The sequence below is a fragment of the Bos mutus genome, chromosome 6, assembly GCF_027580195.1.
Source record: "Bos mutus isolate GX-2022 chromosome 6, NWIPB_WYAK_1.1, whole genome shotgun sequence".
Classification (NCBI taxonomy): Eukaryota; Metazoa; Chordata; class Mammalia; order Artiodactyla; family Bovidae; genus Bos; species Bos mutus.
In genome coordinates, this window is record NC_091622.1 from 79,856,504 (window position 1) to 79,880,373 (window position 23,870).

General features: G+C 36.5%; 1 protein-coding gene across 1 annotated transcript in view; it reads right to left on the reverse strand.

The window, feature by feature from the left end:
• The window catches only part of TECRL (trans-2,3-enoyl-CoA reductase like), a 142,671-nt gene that overhangs the window by 93,225 nt on the left and 25,576 nt on the right, over window positions 1-23,870 (reverse strand). Inside the window, exon 2 of the mRNA XM_070372954.1 lies at window positions 12,490-12,541. Coding sequence (XP_070229055.1) covers window positions 12,490-12,541 — 52 coding nt within the window. The remainder of the gene's footprint in view (window positions 1-12,489; window positions 12,542-23,870) is intronic.

Sequence of the window (23,870 nt, forward strand, 5' to 3'; positions counted from 1 at the left end):
CTTTTATCATTTTTCATACATTAAAGAAGAAGAAGTGAAATAGGCAAAAGTATATATTTGTGTGCACATGCATATATATAATTTATAGTTTTATATGTATCTTTTCTTCAGGAAAGCCATTGGTCTTTCTCCTTAGTCTTGCTGCTGCTGCTGCTAAGTCACTTCAGTCATGTCTGACCCCATAGATGGCAGCCCACCAGGCTCCCCTGTCCCTGGGATTCTCCAGGCAAGAACACTGGAGTGAGTTGCCATTGCCTTCTCCAATGCATGAAAGTGAAAAGTGAAAGTGAAGTTGCTCAATCGTGTCTGACTCAGTGACCCCATGGACTGCAGCCTACCAGGCTTCTCCACCCATGGGATTTTCCAGGCAAGAGTACTGGAGTGGGTTGCCATTGCCTTCTCCCTCCTTAGTCTTAACAGCTAATATTATAATTGTAGTTTTCTTCCCTCTCATCTTTTCATCAGTCTGATTGTTCATTACAGTGTCATCAGGGTGATCTAAAAGGTGACTTATACCAAAGTAGAATTGAAAAACATGAACCTTATAAAGGCATGATAGTCATTTTATAGAATGAGAAAAATCACAGTAAAGTAAGTTCCAAAATAGAACTAAGAAAAATATTATACTGACACAAGTCAGAGAGATAGGAGGAAGACAAAAATTCAAGATCAATTTCTAGTAGTCATGTATGGATGGGAGAGTTGTACTATATTGAAAGTTGGGTGCTGAAGAATTGAAGCTTTTGAACTGTGGTGTTGGAAAAGACTCTTGAGAGTCTCTTGAACATCAAGGAGATCCAACCAGTCCATCCTAAAGGAAATCAGTCCTGAATATTCATTGGAAGGACTGATGCTGAAGCTGAAACTCCAATACTTTGGCCACCTGTTGAGAAGAACTGACTCAATGGAAAATACCCTGATGCTGGGAAAGAATGAAGCAGGAGGAGAAGGGGACAACAGAGGATAAGATGGTAAGTAATCTCAGGGAGTTGGTGATGGACAGGGATGCCGGGAGCAAGAGTTCCGCCCATGGCAAAGGTCATGAGGAAGGAGGCTCGGCATATGCAAAGGCGGGATCGAGCTTCAGGAGTCCCCCTGGAAATTCTCAAGCATCTACCCCCAAAACCAGAGTCTGCCTACTTTCTGCTTTGTGCTCTCACCTACACCTCTGACTTTACAGGGGGCTGTACCCCACTACCTCTCTCTGAAAAAAAGAGTTAACTTACAGCTCCAGTTAATAAAGTTCCTGGGTGTGATAGTGTTTCAACCTACAAACTCCTTTGGAAGTCCTCTAGCCTGCCTGAATAGGTTTTTCCGGCCACATGTGATTGCACAGAGCCTCCCAACTGTGAGAGGCATGAGATGTTCTAAACTGTCTAAACACAGATTCCTTTGAGCAGTTAAAAGATTGATTAGAAATTGTATTGGTGAAGGGTTTTTCATTTTTGGGCCAATGTTTGCTGCTAAGTCTCCATATCCCTTACCTGCTGTGTCCCTGGCAGTGTATTGATTAATATGATTGGTGTAAGTAGTAGCTTTAATGTTTGTAACCTTGGACCCTTGAGTTAATTCTTTTTCTCGTTATAGCCCACCACACCTTTGCCCTATAGGAATGCAACTTTAATGCTTTTGGAGGGTGGCGTTTGACTAATCAACTTTGGAGAAAAATAAGTTTTCTGAACAAAGGGTCTTAAAATGTTAACAGGCCTCTGGGCCAGAAGATGATGCAAATCACCTAAACTTTTGCATATGGTAAGTTTGCAGGAAGAAAGCCTGGCTTACTGCATGACTCTACCCCTTCCCCCATTATCCTCTATGCATAACTTAAGGTATAAAAACTACTTTGGAAAATAAAGTGCGGGCCTTGTTCACCGAAACTTGGTCTCCCCATGTCGTTCTTTCTCTCACCTTCTGGCTGAATTATTCAGCCTCTTTTCTCCACTGAATTTCCTCACTGAGCTATCCTTATTTAACCATTCTTTATATCCTTAATTAATGTTTAATTAAGCAATTGTTTCCTGATTGCTGATGCCGTCTCCCCTTCAAATTCCCTGGATCCACCAGGGCTGGACCCACCAGGGCTGGACCCACCAGGGCTGGACCCCAGCACAGGGAAGCCTGGCATGCTGCACTCCATGGGGTCGCAAAGAGTCGGACAAGAATGAGCAACTGAACTGAACTGAAGAGAACAAATGATAGAGATAAAAGACATACAAGGGGAAATTTTCCTCTCAGGAAATCTAGTCTTCTGATAAGAGTTATATATAATTTTCTTTACAAAACTAACACATTCCTATTATAACTCCAAGGCCTAGAAATAAACAGCATTTGAAGTATCTTAATAAAAAATCACTTGGTGTCAAACACATAAGAAGTGACTGTAAAAAATTTATAGTTCTAACACTTTAGTTATAAAACAATTACATATATAAAATATATAACTACACATGTAATATATATTTTTATTGTTTAAATAATTTATGAATTTAAATAAATGTTGATTTAACAAATTTTAAAATATGTTAAAAGATGAAATATTAAGGTGATTAACAGATCACTCTTTTTATAATTATGTATACAGTCACTTCGTAAGTCAAGTTGGCCTTAGAAAGAATCACTACAAACAAAGCTAGTGGAGGTGATGGAATTCCAGCTGAGCTACTTCAAATCCTAAAAAATGATGCTGTGTAAGTGCTGCACTCAATATGCCAGCAGATTTGGAAAACTCAGCAGTAGCCACAGGACTGGAAAAGGTCAGTTTTCATTCCAATCCCAAAGAAAGGCAATGCCAAAGAATCTTCAAACTACTGCACAACTGCACTCATCTCACATGCTAGCAAAGTAATGCTCAAATTTCTCCAAGCGAGGTTTCAACACTGTGTGAACAAAGAAAGTCCAGATGTTCAAGCTGAATTAAGAAAATGCAGAAGAACCAGAGATCAAATTGCCAACATCTGCTGGATCATTGAAAAAGCAAGAGTGTTCCAGAAAAATATCTACTTCTGCTTCATTGACTATGCTAAAGCCGTTGACTGTGAGGATCATAACAAACTGGAAAATTCTTCAAGAGATGGGAATACCAGACCACCTTACCTTCCTCCTGAGAAACCTGTTTGCAGATGGAGAAGCAACAGTTAAAACTGGACATATAACAATGGACTGGTTCCAAATTCGGAAAAGAGCATGTCAAGGATGTATGTTTTCACCCTGCTACTTTAACTTATAAGCAGAGTACATCATGTGAAATGCCAAACTAGATGAAGCACAAGTTAAAGTCAAGATTGTGGGGAGAAATACCAATAACCTTAAATAGGCAGATAACACCATCCCTATGGCAGAAAGAAAAGAGGAATCAAAGAGCCTTTTGATGAAAGTGAAAGAGGAGAGAAAAACCTGGCTTAAAACTCAGCATTCAAACAACAAAGATCATGGCATCCAGTCCCATCACTTCACGGCAAATAGATGGGGAAATAATGGAAACCATGACAGACTGTTTTCTTGGGCTCCAAATCACTGAAGATGGTGACGTCAGCCATGAAACTAAAAGACACTTGCTCCTTGGAAGAAAAGCTATGACCAATCCAGACAGCATATTAAAAGGCAGAGATATTGCTTAGCCAACAAAGGTATGTATAGTCAAAGCTATAGTCTCTCCAGTAGTCATGTATGGATGTGAGATTTGGACCATAAAGAAAGCTGAGCTCCAAAGAATTGATGATTTTGAATTGTGGTGTTGGAGAAGACTCTTGAGAGTCCCTTGGACTGCAAGGAGATCCAACCAGTCCATCCTAAAGGAGATCAATCCTGGGTGTTCATTGGAAGAACTGATGCTAAAACTGAATCTCCAATACTTTGGCCACCTGATGAGAGGAACTGAATCATTAGGAAAGACCCTAATGCTGGGAAAGTTTGAAGGTAGGAGGAGAAAGGAATGACAGAGGATGAGATGGTTGGATGGCATCACCAACTCAATGGACATTAGTTTGTGCAAGCTGTGGGAGTTGGTGATGGACAGCAAAACATGGTGTGCTGCAGTCCATGGGGTCACAAAGAGTCAGACATGACTGAGCAACTGAACTGAACTGAATACAGTCATATATTGTTGGATTTAGCAATATTTTTTAGTGAATAAAGCATAATTTAATTGACGTCTAGATATTTCTCTGTCACGTAATATGGAAAAAATGGTTTTGTGTTTCTGTACTTTTTAAAATCTGAAGACCAATACTTTTTTGAAATATATTCTAATAAATGCAATATTTTATGGATATTCTCTTTAAGTGATGGATATACTTTTAAAGGAAAGGTAATTTTGAAAAAGTAGAAAAATTTACAATTTACTTAAAGCTGTTAAAGTTTAGAACTGTTCTTTGAAAAGTGATTAAAATAATAGTTGTCAAGAAATCCCTAAGTGTATATGTCTTACTACCTTTAATATAGGTATTAAAACTAATCATATTGCCATATTTTCAATTGTCCAGTCATAAAACTGGATATTTCTAGGAGTTTTCACAAGCTACTACACTTCACTTTCCTAATTACTAGAAAGAAGTTCTAGACAATGTAAATGTAGTGTGTGCTCAGTCGCTCAACTGTGTCCAACTCTTTGCCATCCCATGGGTTGTAGCCCTCCAGGCTCCTCTGTCCAAAGGATTATCCTGGCAAGAATAGTAAAGTAGGTTGCAATTTCCTCCTTCAGGGAATCTTTCCAAGCATAAATTAAACCTACATATCCTGAATCTCCTGCATTGGCAGGCAGCTTCTTTACCAGTGAGCCACCTGGGAAGACAACATAAATGTAGTCATGGTTTAGTCGCTAAACCATGTCAAACTTTTTGCAGCCTCATGGACTATGGCCCACTAGGTTCCTCTGCCATTGGATTTTCCAGGCAAAAGTACTGGATTGAGTTGCAATTTCCTTTTCCACAGGATCTTCCCCACCCAGGGATTGAAATAGGGTCTCCTGAATTGCATATAGAATCTTTACCAACTGAGTCATAAAAGAAGCCCATACATAAATGTAGAACTGGATCTAAAATTTTGTTGACATATAATTATGTCCATATGTAGATACAGACTAACATAAAAATAGTCACAATAACACACATCAAGGTGACTGCACATTCTTTCTAAATATACATTAGTTTATGATTAATTTCCTTGTTTTCAGACAATAATACAAATAATAAATTTATACTGTCATTATTAAATGAAATAATTTTGTCATATCTTTCTACTCGACAGTAAGAAAGCGTTTCTGAAATGTGTTCACACTTATTCAGTTCAGTTCAGTTCAGTCGCTCATCCGTGCCCGACTCTTTGCGACCCCATGAATCACAGCACACCAGGCCTCCCAGTCCATCACCAACTGCTGGAGTTCACTCAAACTCCGTCCATCGAGTCAATGATGCCATCCAGCCATCTCATCCTCTGTCATCCCCTTCTCCTCCTGCCGCCAGTCCCTCCCAGCTTCAGAGTCTTTTCCAATGAGTCAACTCTTTGCATGAGGTGGCCAAAGTACTGGAGTTTCAGCTTTAGCATCATTCCTTCCAAAGAAATCCCAGGGCTCATCTCCTTCAGAATGGACTGGTTGGATCTCCTTGCAGTCCAAGGGACTCTCAAGAGTTTTCTCCAACACCATAGTTCAAAAGCATCAATTCTTCGGCGCTCAGCCTTATTCACAGTCCAACTCTCACAGCCATACATGACCACAGGGAAAACCATAGCTTTCACTAGACGAACTTTTGTTGGCAAAGTAATGTCTCTGCTTTTGAATACGCTGTCTAGATTGGTCATAACTTTCCTTTCAAGGAGTAAGTGTCTTTTAATTTCATGGCTGCAGTCACCATCTGCAATGATTTTGGAGCCAAAAAAAATAAAGTCTGACAATGTTTCCACTGTTTCCCCATCTATTTCCCATGAAGTGATGGGACCAAATGCCATGATCTTTGTTTTCTGAATGTTGAGCTTTAAGCCAACTTTTTCACTCTCCACTTTCAATTTCATCAAGAGGCTTTTTAGTTCCTCTTCACTTTCTGCCATAAGGGTGGTGTCATCTGTATATCTGAGGTTATTGATATTTCTCCCCACAATCTTGATTCCAGCTTGTGTTTCTTCCAGTCCAGTGTTTCTCATGATGTACTCTGCATATAAGTTAAATAAGCAGGGTGACAATATACAGCCTTGATGTCCTCCTTTTCCTATTTGGAACCAGTCTGTTGTTCCATGTCCAGTTCTAACTTATTCCATGTCCAGTTCACACTTATTACTGTAATCTAAACTTTTTGAAACCACTTTACTAGATAGAATTACTAAGTCTTTCCAAGGATGGCAATTCAATTGCTAGCTTAACAAAACAACTGCATTTAGAATCTAAATAAACTGAAGATACTCATGGAAATAACCAGGGCAACATCTTTCACTTACACAATGTAGATATAAATTTGGAGTTTCAATAATTTAGAAAAATATTGGCATAAATATACAGAGAATTTTTAATTACCAACCTAAAAGATTTAATCCATTATAGATCTCTGCACTTCTCTTGCTTTATTCTTTTTCTCTCCACTATATAATTCATTTCTGTTTCATGTTAACATATCTAAATCTGACTTGTCTTCATGGTAAAATATCAGAACTCACCTTCCTCTAGAATTTTAAACTGACTAAACCTATTTTCCCCTTCATGGATCACAGCCTTGTTATGGTGAAGTGGCTTGTGTTACTCTGAAGCTATGAAACATGCAAAGTAGGGCCACCAAGATGGAGGGGTCAAAGTGGAGAGTTCTGACAAAACGTGGTTCACTGGAGGAGGGATGGCAAACCACTCCAGGATTCTTGCCATGAGAACCCCATAAAGATTAGCGGAAGGCAAAAAGATATGAAACCAGAAGATGAGTCCACCAGGTCAGAATGTTTCCAGTATGCTACTGGGGAAGAGCAGAGGGTAATTACTAATAGTTCCAGAAAGAATGAAGAGGCTAGGCCAAAGCAAAAGTGATACTCAGTTGTGGATGTGCCTGGTGGTTAAAGTAAAGTTCATGCTGTAAATAATAATATTGCATAGGAATCTAGAATGTTAGGTCCATGAAACAAGGTAAATTTGGATGTGATCAAACAGGAGATGGCAAGAGTGAACATCGGCATCTTAGAAATCAGTGAACTAAAACACTTGTCCGAACTAAAATGGACAAGAATAGGAGAATCTAATTCAGATGACCATTATATCTACTACTGTGGGCAAGAATCCCTTAGAAGAAATGGAGTAATCCTCACAGTCAATAAAAGAGTCCAGAATGCAGTAGTTGTGTACAATCTCAAAAACAAAAAAATGATCTCTATTTGTTTTTAAGACAAACTATTCAACATCACAGTAATCCAAGTCTATGCCCCAACCACTGATGCTGAAGAAGCTTAAGTTGATTAGTTCCATGAAGATCTACAAAACCTCCTAGACTAACATAAAAAAAAAAAAAAAAGTCCTTTTCATCATTAGATAGATCAGTCGCTCAGTTGTGTCCAACGCTTTGCGACCCCATGAATCGCAGCACGCCAGGCCTCCCTGTCGATCACCAACTCCCAGAGTTCACTCAGACTCACATCCATCGAGTCAGTGATGCCAACCAGCCATCTCATCCTCTGTCGTCCCCTTCTCCTCTTGCCCCCAATCCCTCCCAGCATGAGTCTTTTCCAATGAGTCAAATCTTCGCATGAGGTGGCCAAAGTACTGGAGTTTCAGCTTTAGCATAATTCCTTCCAAAGAAATCCCAGAGCTGATCTCCTTCAAAATGGACTGGTTGGATCTCCTTGCAGTCCAAGGGACTCTCAAGAGTCTTCTCCAACACCACAGTTCAAAAGCATCAATTGTTTGGTGCTCAGCCTTCTTCACAGTCCAACTCTCACATCCATACATGACCACTGGAAAAACCATAGCCTTGACTAGATGGACCTTTGTTGGAAAAGTAATGTCTCTGCTTTTGAATATGCTGTCTAGGTTGGTCATAACTTTCTTTCCAAGGAGTAAGCGTCTTTTAATTTCATGGCTGCAGTCACCATCTGTAGTGATTTTGGAGCCCAGAAAAATAAAATCTGACACTGTTTCCACTGTTTCCCCATCTATTTCCCATGAAGTGATGATTGGAATACAAATGTAGGAAGTCAAGAAATTTCTAGAGTAATGGGCAGGTTTGGCCATGGAGTACAAAAAGAAACAGGGCAAAGGCTTAAGAGTTTTATCAAGAGAACACACTGGTCATACAAAGCACCCTTTTCTAACAACAGAGTAGACATCTCTACACATGGACATTACCAGATAGTCAATACCAAAATCAGATTGTTTATATTCTTTGCAGCTGAAGATGAAGATGTTCTATACAGTGAGCAAAAACAAGACCTGGGGCTGACTGTGGCTCAGATCATGAGCTTCTTATTGCAACATTCAGTCTTAAATTGAAAAAAAGTAGGGAAAACTACTAAGCCATTCAGGTATGACTTAAATCAAGTTTCTTATTTTTATATAGTGAAGGTGACAAATAGATCCAAGAGATTATATATGATAGACAGAATGCCCGAAGAACTATGGATGGATATCCATTACACTGTACACAAGGCTGAAGCCAAAATCATCCCAAGGAAAAATAAATGCAAGAAGTCAAAGTGGTTATCTGAGGAAATTTTATAAAAAGCTAAGGAAATAAAAGCAAGGGAGAAAGTGAAATATATACACAACTGAATGCCGAGTTCCAGAGACAAGCAAGGAGAGGTAAGAAGACCTTCTTGAATGAGCAGTGCAAGGAAGTTAAGGAAAATGATAGAATGGGAAAGACTGGAGGTCTTTTAAGTAAAATTGTAGATACCCAGTGAACACTGCGTGCAGGAATGGGCATGATAAAGACAGAAACAGTAAGGAACTAGCATAAGCAAAAGAGATTAAGAAGAGATGGCAAGAATACACAGAAGTACTATACAAAAAAGCTCTTGATCTGGATAACCATGATGGTGTGGTCACCCACCTAGAGCCAGACATTCTGTAATGTGAAGAACTAAAGATTCTCTTGATGAAAATGAAAGAGGAGAGTGAAAATGTTGGCTTAAAACTCAACATTCGGAAAACTAAAATCATGGCTCTGGTCCCATCACTTCATGGCAAAAAGAAGGGGAAACAGTGGAAACAGTGACAGACTTTTTTGAGGGGCTCAAAAATCACTGCAGATGGTGACTTCAGCCATGAAATTAAAAGACACTTACTCCTTGGAAGGAAAATTATGACCAACCTAGCTATGGTAACTCACTCCAGTACTCTTGCCTGGAAAATCCCATGGGTGGAGGAGCCTGGTAGGCTGCAGTCCATGGGGTCATGAAGAGTCAGACACGACTGAGCGACTTCACTTTCACTTTTCACTTTCATGCATTGGAGAAGGAAATGGCAACCCACTCCAGTGTTCTTGCCTAGAGAATCCCAGGGATGGGGGAGCCTGGTGGGCTGCCATCTATGGGGTCGCACAGAGTCAGACACGACTGGAGCAACTTAGCAGCAGCAGCAGCAGCAGCAGACAGCATGTTAAAAAGCAGAGACATTGCTTTGCCAACAAAGGTCCATCTAGTCAAAGCTATGGTTTTTCCAGTAGTCATGTGTGCACGTGAGAGTTGGACTATAAAGAAAACTAATACAATTATGTAAAGTTTAAAAATAAAATAAAATTAAAAAAAAATAAAGAAAGCTGAGCACAGAAGAATTGATGCTTTTGAACTGTGGTGTTGGAGAAGACTCTTGAGAGACCCTTGGACTGCAAGGAGATCAAACCAGTCCATACTAAAGGAGATCAGTCCTGGATATTCGCTGGAAGGACTTATGCTGAAGCTAAAACTCTAATATTTGGCCACGTTATGAGAAGAACCAACTCATTTGAAAAGACCCTGATGCTGGGAAAGATTGAAGGAAGGAGGAGAAGGGGACAACACCGGATGAGTATGATGGCAATCACTGACTCAATGGACATGAGTTTGAGTAAACTCCGGGAGTTGTTGATGGACAGGGAGGCCTGGGGTGCTGTAATTCATGGGATTGCAAAGAGTTGGACATGACTGAGTGACCGAAATGAACTGAACTGAATTGATTACATAAAAATCCAGTTTTGGTGATGGAATTCCATCTGAGCTATTTAAAATACTAAAAGAAGTTCTTATTAAAGTGTTGAACTCAATATGTAAGCAAATTTAGAAAACTCAGCAATGGCCACGGGACTGTAAAATGTCAGTTTTCATTCCAATCCCAAAGAAGCGTAGTGTCAAAGAATGTTCAACCTACAGTACAGTTGTGTTTATTTCACATGCTACTGAGGTTATGCTCACGTGAGGTTTCAACAGTACGTGAACAGAGAGCTTCCAGATGTATAATCCAGATTTAGAAAAAACAGAGGAACCTGAGATCAAATTGCCAACATTTGTTGGATCATAGAGAAATTTTGTAATGATTCCAGTAAAATACCTACTTCTTCTTCACTGACTACACTAAAGCCTTTTACTATGTGGATAACAACAAACTGTGGAAAGTTCTTAAAGAGATGGGAATACCAGACCACTTTACTTGTTTTCTGAGAAACCTGTATGTTTGTCAAGAAACAACAGTTAAAACTGAACATGGAATAAAGGAGTTCCAAACTGGGAAAGGAGTATGTCAAGGTGACAAGTATACTGTCACCCTGTTTGTTTAACTTAAATGCAGAGTACACCATGCAAATGCCAGGGTGGATGAATCACAAGCTGGAATCAAGATTGCTAGGAGAAATATCAACAAGATATATAATATATATAGTATATATAATATATGTTATAGTATATATATTTATATAAATTAAAATATAATGTATTGTAATATAATATGATATATGGTATATTTATTTATTTATTATATATAGAATTTTTGAGGATAGTGAGAAATTTTCTGTTTTCATTTATTCATTATGCCTATCATGTCATATACACAAAAATATTCAGCAAATATTCTGCATCTTTCCTGAAAGAAAATAATGAAATAATTTTCCTAGTTTACTCAAGTATTTTTTAAAAAACTAATAAATTAAATTATGAGCTTTAAGTATTTTCTGAAAAGAAACATTGTTCAAGTAAATCTAGAAGTATTGAAAATGCTCCTTTGCAAAATCTATAGAATGTGCAACACCGAAAATGAATTCTAATGTAACTATGCACTTAGGACAATAATGATGTGTCATTGTAGGTTCTGGGAGTATAACAAATATACTCTTCTGAATATTATGGTGGAGAATGCTGCCCATGGTTTTCTGTGTTTGCCCAGCACAAATAATCCACTTGCAATGCATGAGATGAGGGTTTGATCGCTGAGTCAGGATGATCCCCTGGAGGAGGAATGGCAACCCACTCCAGTATTCTTGCCAGGGAAAATCCCATGGAGAGAGGAGCCCATGGGACCCCAAAAAGTCAGACATGAAACTGGGACTGAGCATGCATGTTGTCCATGTGTGGGGCAGGGGTATATTGGAACTCTGTGTATTTTCTGAACAATCTATCATGAATTTAAAAATGCCCTAAAAATGAAGTTTATTAAAAATTGTTAACTGGTAATTATAGGCATCATCACTATGTTAATAACTATAGGTAAACTAGTCAAAAGTTGTAAAAATAAAAATTAAACAAATTTCATATATATATATTTCCCTATAAATAATAATAGGATATCTATTAATGAGGAAAATCTAGCCATTAGTAAAATTAAATAACAATTTAAATGCAATTTTTAAGTATTCCTATGTGATAGATATTTAATCAGTATAAATACATGAAATAAAAAACATGCTCTATATTTGCTTAAATATAAGGAAATACCTTATATTTATTAATGACTTTCACATATAGGATGTTTCCTGTTAACAATAACCCGGTGTACGAGACAGCAAAAGAGACACTGATGTATACAACAGTCTTATGGACTCTGTGGGAGAGGGAGAGGGTGGGAAGATTTGGGAGAATGGCATTGAAACATGTAAAATATCATGTAAGAAACGAGTTGCCAGTCCAGGTTCGATACACGATACTGGATGCTTGGGGCTAGTGCACTGGGATGACCCAGAGGGATGGTATGGGGAGGGAGGAGGGAGGAGGGTTCAGGATGGGGAACACATGTATACCTGTGGCGGATTCATTTTGATATTTGGCAAAACTAATACAATTATGTAAAGTTTAAAAATAAAATAAAATTTAAAAAAAAGAAATAGAATGAAAAAGTTCAAATAAAACTTTGAGTTTTGAAGATTAGAGTGTGAGTTAAAGAGGTAGATATGAAAATGTTCACGATGAAGGGGCATTTATCATAGTATTATTTCTGAGTTCCATGTAAAAATATGATTTCCACATACTCTTTCCATCATAACATTGAACTTATTCTTATAGGTAAATCCGAACCAATTTGAGAAAAAGACTGTAATATAAATTCAAAATTGTATATAAACTTACATGCTTTGTGAAATTTCTGCTTAACATCATGAATGGTAGATTTTTGTGTCACCTGAAAAATGGAGAGAATGAGTAACAAAAAGTATTAATTTGTTTGCTTCATATTCATTTAATAAGAAAACATTTGTTTAATAGGTTTAAAATATAAAATAAGTACAAAATGTCTAGCTTTTTTGTTTAGCTCTCTAGTCACTACCTCTCTGATAATTTTGAAACATTGCCTCTTTAAGGCTTTTGCCAGAGTTTTGTATTTATATATAACAGCAATAATGTAATGATGAGGTCATCCAAATTCTTATTTCAAGATTTATTTTTATTGATTTTCTCTGCCTGTGATATTCAGTTTCTGATTTCCAAATTGGTGGGACTATCAATTCAAAGTATGAATGATAAAATAAATAAAAATAAATAAAATAAAAATAATAAAAATAAAAATAAATAAATAAATAAATAAAATAAAAATAAAAAAATAAATAAAGTAAAAGAGTTATCAGAAGGATCCAGGGATATAAAATTTATTTACACAAACAAAAGAGGGAAATATTTACTTCAGAATATCATGTAAAGAAACAAAATATTCTAAGTTTCATAGTTATGTTTTTAAAATCTTCACCCAAGGTGCCATAGGACCATCAAAAATCTGTTAGATATTTTTTTTTATTATTCTTTAAGTATATTATTATTATTTGGTCCTAAAAGACTCTGATGCTGGAAGGGATTCGGGACAGGAGGAGAAGGGGACCACAGAGGATGAGACGGCTGGATGGCATCACTGACTCGATGGATGTGAGTCTGAGTGAACTCCGGGTGTTGGTGATGGACAGGGTGGCCTGGTGTGCTGCGATTCATCGGGTCGCAAAGAGTCGGGCACGACTGAGCGACTGAACTGAACTGAACTGAATCTACAGAAATTAAATCTTTCCAATGTTAGAAAAGGGCTTCCAGATATCAGAGTGATAAAGAATCCACCTGCCATTGTGGGAGATGCAAGAGACACAGGCTCTATTCCTGGATCAGGAAGAACCTTTGGAGTAGAAAATGGCAACAACAACAGAAAAGGAGAAAAGTATGGCAGAGGATGAGATAATTAGTTAGCATTACCAGCTCAATGGACTAGAACTTTAGCAAACTCAGATAGTGAAGGACAGGGAAGTCTGGTGTGCTGCAGTCAGAAAGAGTTGGACATGACCTAGCAATTAAATAATAACTACAAAAATGTTAGAAAAGAGAATAAGGGAAAATGTTTCTTCATCTAAATAGGAAAATTCATTAGGATAAGAGTTTTATCAAAACACCCCAAACCATTAAAGTACTTTCTGACTTTCTGATTCAGTCCCTAGCCAGCTTACAAACTGAAATTCCCCTCTGCTTCTGATTTCTCATTGGCTTATGAAAAATCCAACAATCCTTCAAGGACTATGTCAAAGACATTTTCATATTCATGCAAGTCAAATGTATTTCCTTTCTCTAAACAAATATAGAATATTGTGTGCATGGTTTATTTTAGTTTTTGCTACATTAAAATCTTCTTATGGCTATTTTGGGAAGATAAAATGAAAAAAAAATGTGTCCAAAGGGATGGTACATAATAATATTCTAGGCAGTTTTTATTGAAATTATCATATTTAATATTGTATTATAAATCAAAAGCATACCAAAGAGTACATTTCTTTTACTATATTCCATTCCCTCCTTAACCAAGTGTGACAAACCATTCAGAATTATTTCTTATTTCTTCTATGTTTATATTTTACTAAACCAGAAAGTTTCAAGCACTGAAGAATGATATTTTTTTCCATTTGTGTTATGCTTTAAATTACAAAAGAAACCTAAATGATTCTGTTAGTGTGAATTTTAAGTTCTTCATATCATTGACTTTTCTAAAAGTTGGAAATATTTGAAAAATTTAGAGAGCATAATACATATTTTTATGCCTAAACGTATCATGTTTTAATTTTGATTATTAAACTTTGATATTTGAATTATATTTTTAAAGGTGATGGTTTGTTTTAGTAATATTCACTCCAGTAGTTCATTGTTATTTAATAACCGTAAATAACATTAAATAACAAAGCACCATTATATGTTGTGGCCTCTGACAAAGACACCTAAGATCCACGTACTATTCTCTAGAGTAAAAATATCTGTTCATCAGTCTTTTTCAAGAGCCATATATTTAAAAATATAATATAATATAGTAATAATTTTCATGATTAATTCCTCAGTTAGGGTTCACTGTCTGCTCAGCTTCCACTATTTGGGGGCACATAATCTTGACTGTGTGGATCCCAAAAAACTGTGGAAAATTCTGAAAGAGATGGGAATAACAGACCACTTGCCTCCTGAGAAATTTGTATGCAGGTCAAAAAGCAACAGTTAGAACTGGACATGGAACAACAGACTGGTTCCAAATAGGAAAAGGAGTACGTCAAGGCTGTATATTGTCACCCTTCTTATTTAACTTATATGCAGAGTGCATCATGAGAAATACTGGACTGGATGAACCACAAGCTGGAATCAAGTTTGCCAGGAGAAATATCAATAACCCCAGATTTGCAGATGACACCAAATTTATGGTAGAAAATGAAAAAACAAAAAAAAAAACACCACTAAAGAGCCTCTTGATGAAAGTGAAAGAGGAAACTGAAAAAGCTTGCTTAAAACTCAACATTCAGAATTTTAAGATCATAGCATCCAGTCCCATCACTTCATGGCAAATAGATGGGGAAACAATGGAAACAGTGACAGACTTTATTTTGGGGGGGCTCCAAAATCACTACAGATGGTGACTGCAGCTATATAATTAAAAGACGTTTACTCCTTGGAAGAAAAGTTGTGAGCAAACTAGACAGCATAGTAAAAAGCAGAGACATTACTTTGCCAACAAAGGTCTGTCTAGTCAGGGCTATGGTTTTTCCAATAGTCATTGTGTGTATGTGAGAGTTAGATTATAAAGAAAGCTGAGCACCGAAGAATTTGGTGCTTTTGAAGTGTGGTGTTGGAGAAGACTATTGAGAGTCCCTTGGACTGTAAGGAGGTCCAACCAGTTCATCCTAAAGGAAATCAGTCCTGAATATTCATTGGAATGACTAATACTGAAGCTGAAACTCCAATATTTTGGCCACCTGATGTGAAGAACTGACTCATTTGAAAAGACCCTGATTCTGGGAAAGATTGAAGACAGGACAAGAAGGGGATGAGAGAGGATGAGATCTTTGGATGGCATCACTGACTCAATGGACATGAGTTTAAATAAATTCCAAGAGTTGGTGATGAACAGAGAAGCATGGTGCATTGCAGTCCATGTTGTCGCAAAGAGTCGGATATGAGTCAACTCCTGAAATGAACTGAACTGAATCTTGTGTATACATGCCAGTGGTTCTAACAGTCTATGAAATCCTTGAAAACAATTATCTGGTGTATCGTAGTTTGTGTTTCAACGTGTAGCATACCATATAGCATATAGTACAGTGTTAGGTCACTTTTGTTGAAGTGAAAAATAAAGATATGAGCAGAAATTTGCATGAAAACAGAAGCCCCATGATTTGATATGAAAAATCTTTCACAAGATTACTATGGAAAAGCTGTATGCTTTGTTTTTCAAACCAGCATACAGTAAATAACAATCTTCTAACTTGGCATATACACATTTCCTTCCCTGAATTTATAGACTTCCAAGACTAAAATTATGTTACCCTGAAAAAAACCTACTTGTGGAAACTGGGTTATTATTACAAGCTTTTCACAAAGTTTTAAATTTAATATTTTTATTGTTACATTTAAATTTCACTTGTTAAAAAACAAAAGCTGCTGACTTTGAATAAATCTTTGAGAATTGCCCTTTTCTAGAACAATTTTAGTCAAATACAGCAGAAAAATATATGATTAACCATGAAATGATTCAGACAGTAAGTGTTGCTCAATTAGCCACAAGCTTGTGCTTGGTCAACTCTTTCAGTACTTTAGTTGTACTCAGCACAAAAAGAGGAAAATATGACCATTAATAGAGCATATAAGACTTTATGATTACTAAATAAATGTCTCTGTAGATTTATTAAGAAATTTTTTCATAATAATTTCTACTTTTAGCCAGTTTAAACAACAGGGACCAGCTAGCTATCTTTGCAATAATTCATTCGTTTTTGTAAATCACAATTAATTGTGCTGTTGGGAGAAAAAGTATTCTGTCATCTGAAATTTTAAAATTCTCTTCATTAATCTTTCTTTATAATCAGAGTGACTTAGTCTTAAAATGTTAAGTACACAAGGTAATTGATGTTAATTAGTTGAACCAAAAATTTATTCCTAAATTTCAACTAATCATAGTTGAGTTTTGCATCATCATTACTGTTTTCAACATTTAAGTTGATGGACTTAGAAAAATATTTTCATGTTAAAGTGCAATTTAGGGTTTGCTTGAATTTCCCCCTTGTGAAGATACTGCAGTATTTCACAAAATAATTTTTTTTCACTATTACTACTTTTTGAACTTCGAAAGTGGCAATTCTTTTACTGTCTGAGCCACCAGGAAAGCTCTTTATATAATATAGTGGGTTATTTTAAGAAAAGCTTTGCACTGTCAAAAAAAAAAGTATGTATACATACATGTATTTCAGATTTTATTATCATAGCAAATGGTTCTTTATATGTTACAATAACACATTTTGTCAATTATTTTTTAAAATATAAAAATAAGCATTCATACATAAATTCTTTAAAATATGCACGATGCTGGATGCTTGGGGCTGGTGCACTGGGACAACCCAGAGGGATGGTATGGGGAGGGAGGAGGGAGAAGGGTTCAGGATGGGGAACACATGTATACTAATTAAATAAAAATAAAAATAAATTAAAAAAAAAGAGAAAAAAAAAAAAAAAAAAAAATTTTCACCATGGAAATTTTCAAAAATATATCCTTCTGAATAATTTTCTTTTAAATAAATATTTAGCTCCAAATGAATTATGTGTAAATATACATTTTACCTAGAATTGTAGCCTAAATATTATTTATTTTCTCATTACATATATATGTACATATCATATAAGTATTGTAAATATAAGAGTAGAAAGAAAAGTATGGTTGAAAATATGACTCTGAGTATCTGATTTTATTCTATATAACTATTATATGATTATAACATTGCAGACATAAATACAGTGTCAATAACCACTCTAAAACTAACATTTAATTTTTGCAATCCTTCAATAAAATTAAATATCCTTTAGTGACTAGAATATTCATTTACAGTGTCTATTATCAAGCCATTTAATTTCTATTTAATGTGAAAATAATAGTCTTTATACATCACGTACTGAACAAGCGGCTATTTCTATACCTTTTCTGCCTTATAGCTTGATATTCTAACATGTTGAAAATATGAAACAAAATGTAAAATTGCAACTAGAGTTTGATGCCCAACTCAGCAGTGGCAACAGGACTGGAAAAGGTCAGTGTTCATTCCAATCCCAAAGAAAGGCAATCCCAAAAAATGCTAAAACTACCACACAATTGCACTCATCTCATACTCTGGTAAAGCAATGCTCAAAATTCTACAAGCCAGGCTTCAGCAATATGTGAAACATGAACTTCCAGATGTTCAAGCTGGTTTTAGAAAAGGCAGAGGAACCAGAGATCAAAATGCCAACATATGCTGGATCATGGAAAAAGCAAGAGAGTTTCAGAAAAAACACCAATTTCTGCTTTATTGACTATGCCAAAGCCTTTGACTGTGTGGATCACAATCAACTGTGGAATATTCTGAAAGAGATGGGAATACCAGACCACCTGACCTTCGTCTTGAGAAATTTGTATGCAGGTCAGGAAGCAACAGTTAGAACTGGACATGGAAAAACAGACTGGTTTCAAATAGGAAAAGGAGTATGACAAGGCTGTATATTGTCACTCTGCTTATTTAATGTATTGCAGAGTACATCATGAGAAATGCTGGGCTGGAAGAAACACAAGCTGGAATCAAGATTGCTGGGAGAAATATCAGTAACCTCAAATATACAGATGACACCACCCTTATGGCAGAAAGTGAAGAGGAACTAAAAAGCCTCTTGATGAAAGTGAAAGAGGAGAGTGAAAAAGTTGGCTTAAAGCTCAACATTCAGAAAACTAAGATCATGGAACCTGGTCCCATCACTTCATGGCAAATAGATGGGGAAACAGTGGAAATAGTGGCTGACTTTTTTTTTTTTTTTTCCTGTGCTCCAAAATCACTGCAGGTGCTGATTGCAGCCATGAAATTAAAAGACACTTACTTCTTGGAAGGAAAGTTATGACCAACCTAGATAGCATATTAAAAAGCAGAGTCATTATTTTGCCAACAAAGGTCCATCTAGTCAAGGCTATGGTTTTTCCAGTGGTCATGTATGGATGTGAGAGTTGGACTATAAAGGAAGCTGAGTGCAGAAGAATTGATGCTTTTGACATGTGGTGTTGGAGAAGACTCTTGAGAGTCCCTTGGACTGAAAGGAGATCCAACCAGTCCATCCTAAAGGAGATCGGTCCTGGGTGTACATTGGAAGGACTGATGTTGAAGCTGAAACTCTAATATTTTGGCCACCTGATGCGAAGACTCATTTGAAAGACCCTGATGCTGGCAAAGATTGAGTGCAGGAGAAGAAGGAGAAGACAGTGAATGAGATGGTTGGATGGCATCATTGATTCGATGGGCATGGGTTTGGGTGGACTCCAGGAGTTGGTGATGGACAGGGAGGCCTGGCATGCTGTGTTTCATTGGGTTGCAAAGAGTTGGACACAACTGAGTGACTGAACTGAACTGAACTGAAATTACAAAATAAATAAAGAAAGAAAAAGAAGTGTTTGCTTTTATTAAACTAGAAAATAATGTGTTGGATTTTAAGACTACACTGTTTTCCATGGTGAATAAACTTTCTGGAATATTTTTTAGAATATATGTTTTATTACCTAAATGAGAATATTTTAGCACTAAAGGAGACCATAAAGACCAAAGAATTATAAGTATATTTGTGAAATTAATGTTTATGATTATTTCTTTGATGATGTTGATTATGCTTTCTTACGAGTTTGTGAAGTCAAAATAATCCTTGCACTCAGGGAAGTTTGCACTTAACACTGTATTACTGAAATAAGGAAGCCCAAATTATGTTTAAATGAATTGGTTTCTCCATACATATTGGAGGACTCTTTCAAATAAAATAGTATCACCTATGAGAAAAATAAGTAATCATTTTAAAAATCTATTATAAAAGCTAGTGATCAAGTGACAATTATATTCCCTTCCAAATAATCAACACGTATCATTAATGAAAGTTAACTATATGAAGAAAACATTTAGCAAATGATTGATATTATTTACTTATTGATTACTCAGCCTCATAATTATAGGGAATAAACTATATATGTGTGTGTGTGTGTGTGCATTATCCAAATTAATTTATATTTATTTCTTTGACAAAGATGATTTTTCCATAAATAAAAAAATTATACATCAATACGCAGAAGAATTGATGCTTTTGAACTGTGGTATTGGAGAAGACTCTTGAGAGTCCCTTGGGCTACAAGGATGTCCAAACAGTCCATCCTGAGGGAGATCAGTCCTGGGTATTCATTGGAAGGACTGATGTTGATGCTGAAACTCCAGTACTTTGACCCCCTGATGCAAAAAGGTGACTCATTTGAAAACACCCTGATGCTGGGAGGGATTGGGGGCAGGAAGAGAAGGGGATGACAGAGGATGAAATGGCTGGATGGCATCACCGACTTGATGGACATGAGTTTGGGTAAACTCCGGGAGTTGATGATGGACAGGAAGGCCTGGCATGCTGTGGTTCATGGGGTCGCCAAGAGTCGGACAGAACCGAGCAACTGAAATGAACTGAACTGAACTACAGTTCATCAAAATGTAAATTCACATAAAACTAAAGGGGAAATAAAATGTCCATATGATGTATTTTAAATCTATTTTTAGTTTTCTTTATTACTATCTGAAATGTTTTATGGCCAAATTTAAGTGATATAATTGCCTAATAATTATCAGAAAAAAATTATTGGAAAAAGTAAGGATTTATGTGCTTAGTCACTCAGTCTTGTCTGACTCTTTGTGACCCCATGAACTGTAGCCTGCCCAGCTCCTCTGTCCATGAGGATTCTCCAGGGAAGAATATTGAAGTTGGTTGCCATGCCCTCTTCCATGGGATCTTCCGAACCCAGGGATCGAACCCAGGTATTCCACATTGCAGGCAGATTCTTCACCTTCTGAGCCACCAGGGAAGGACAAGGATTTATAATCTTTTGAAAAAATTTTGATTAAAATATAGTTGGTTATCAGTTGTTGATTTGCAGTAACAATGACAAAGACATTTACCAAAGTTGCTTAGCCTTTAGTTATAAAAGGAAAAGATGATGTTTATGAATACTTCAATAAGTATTGCCATGAAATGTATGTTGAATAAAGGCCTAAATATAGGGGAAATACCAATGGAAGTGATAAGTAATAATGAGTTCAGCATTAGAAGTATCCATCAATCTGCATTGTTTATATGTATCAGTTCAGTTCAGTCGCTCAGTCGTGTCAGACTCTCTGCGACCCCATGAATCTCAGCACACCAGGCCTCCCTGTCCATCACCAATACCCGGAGTTTACCCAAACTCATGTCAATCGAGTCAGTGATGCCATTCAGCCATCTCATCTGCTGTCATCCCCTTCTCTTCCTGTCCCCAATCCCTCCCAGCATCAGGGTCTTTTCCAATGAGTCAACTCTTTGCATGAGGTGGACAAACTATTGGAGTTTCAGCTTCAACATCAGTCCTTCCAATGAACACCCAGGACTGGTCTCCTTTAGGATGGACTGGTTGGATCTCCTTGTAGTCCAAGGGACTCACAAGAGTCTTCTCCAACACCACAGTTCAAAAGTATCAGTTCTTCGACACTCAGCTTTCTTCACAGTCCAACTCTCACATCCATACATGACCACTGGAGAAACCATAGCCTTAACTAGACAGGTCTTTGTTGGCAAAGTAATGTCTCTGCTTTTTACTATACTATCTAGGTTGGTCATAACTTTCCTTCCAAGGAGTAAACATCTTTTAATTTCGTGGCTGCAATCACCATCTGCAGTGATTTTCGAGCCCCAAAATACAAAGTCAGCCACTGTTTCCCCTGTTTCCCCATCTATTTCCCATGAAGTGATGGGACCAGATGCCAAGATCTTCATTTTCTGAATGTTGAGCTTTAAGCCTACTTTTTCACTCTCCTCTTTCACTTTCAACCAAAGCCTCTTTAGTTCTTCTTCACTTTCTGCCATAAGGGTGGTGTCATCTGTATATTTGAGGTTATTGATATTTCTCCTGGCAATCTTAATTCCAGCTTGTGCTTCTTCCAGGCCAGCATTTCTCATGATGTACTCTGCATATAAGTTAAATAAGCAGGGTGACAATATATGCTATTTATTGATAATAAAAGTACACATTATTCTCTACTATTGTGCTGTGATAAAAACAGTCACAATATTTTGCAAGTCCTCCCATCAAGAAGTAGAATTATTACCCTCAATGTTAAATTTAAGCTAGTCTTGCTATTTGCTTTAACCAAAAGCATTTTTTGAAAGTGAGACTGTAAGTCGTGAAGCTAAGATTCAAGAGGCCGTGTATTTTCCATTCTTTCTGTTAATACCCTGATCAGCACCTTGTAACAGGGCCTAAGTTAACTTCCCCAGTGATGACAGACACATGGCCCTGTTGCACCTTTTCCTAGAGCTCACTCTCAGATCAGTCACCGAGCTACTTGGCAGTGAGCTGCAAGTCTTTGCCAGCCCAGCAGACATCATCAGAACAGCTGAACAGCTGTATGCTAAACTCCCAAACAGAATAATAAAATAAATAAATGGCTTTTGCGTAGATAAGTTTTAGAGTATTTGCTTTCAAATGTTAAAGAGCTATTAAAAACATTAATCATGAAAGGAGGACAAGGAAAAGAAATACATAGCTCAATTATTTCATTGTATAGGTTACAGACATTCAGAAGAGTGATGTTTACTTTTTATAAGTTTATATCAGGTTTGTAAATCCACTGAGATATTAACTCTGTTGTATAGTGTTTTTTTTTTTTTTTTGCTTTTTCTCTACTGATGATGTTAGAGACATGTAGATTAATTTTTAAAAATACACTCAGCTGTCAAATTCTATATACAAAAATATAAGTAATATGGTACCACTGTGAAATATGCTATGTGTTTGTTTTTATAAAAAATCTGAAAATATTCTTGACTCACATAACTATTTGACCTCAATATTTAAGATACTTAGTATTTGCTTTTGAAAGCTGCACAAGACAATAAAACTGAATTTTGGCAAAAGCTAAAGCAACACAATACCAAAAGCAATAACAAAAACAAAACCAAAAATGTATAGTGTATAATGTCTTGAAATGTGAGATTTATTCCCTTGAGTTTCAAGGAAATCCCCATTTTAAGATTAATAGTATTTCTTGGAAAATGAATCGTTACGGGTAACCTCATTTCTGAAAACATAGGAGTTCATCTACCTCTTTAAGCGTCAAATATGTAAATCTATTCAATTTGAATACTTTTATTCCTAAAATATTTTATATTTATTGCCATTTCAAGAAAATAATAATTTAAATGATTTTGGGAACTGAAAATCTTTGGCAAATTAGTTATGTTTAGCAAATATTGTATTCTTCATTTCCACTTCTTTAGAAAATGATGTTTGTTGTGTTGGACTTGGCTCTTTGACTTGCTTTGGACAATGGACTGTGGAAGAACTGGACAGTGTCAATTTCAAACATTAGAAATCACCCCATCTATGTCACTTGTATAGCAATTAAAACTAAGACACCCCCTCTCTGTTCACTCTACTTGGAAATAATGTTAACAAGAGTTATTTCATCAACCTGGTTTTGTGGAATGGAGAGCTCAGAGCACAGTCATAGCTCATCCACATTGGCATGCCATGAGTGAGAATGAAATCTTTGTTTCTGTCCATCATTGGTTATTTGGAGTCATTGGTTAGTCTGGACTGAAAATTGCTCTATATACATTCAAAAAGTGGTGAGACTGTCTTTTAGATAACTAGATTAAACATATTGGTGTGGAAGGACTTCATGTCTTACAACCTTGATAGATAGATAGATGTTTCCAAAACATCAACGATCACTTCACATTTTGAAGTGATTCTCATAAATGTCTTAATGACTACACAAGATTTATACTACATTTTTTAAAATATAAAGAATGTGAAATGAATTTCAAGCAAAAATAATTAGGGAGGAAACTTATCTTTAGAAAGTTCATATTTGTAATTAATTGTTTGACATCAAACCACAGAGATAGGTGGTAAAATTTTTTTCTGCATCATTGGCTCACTATAAATG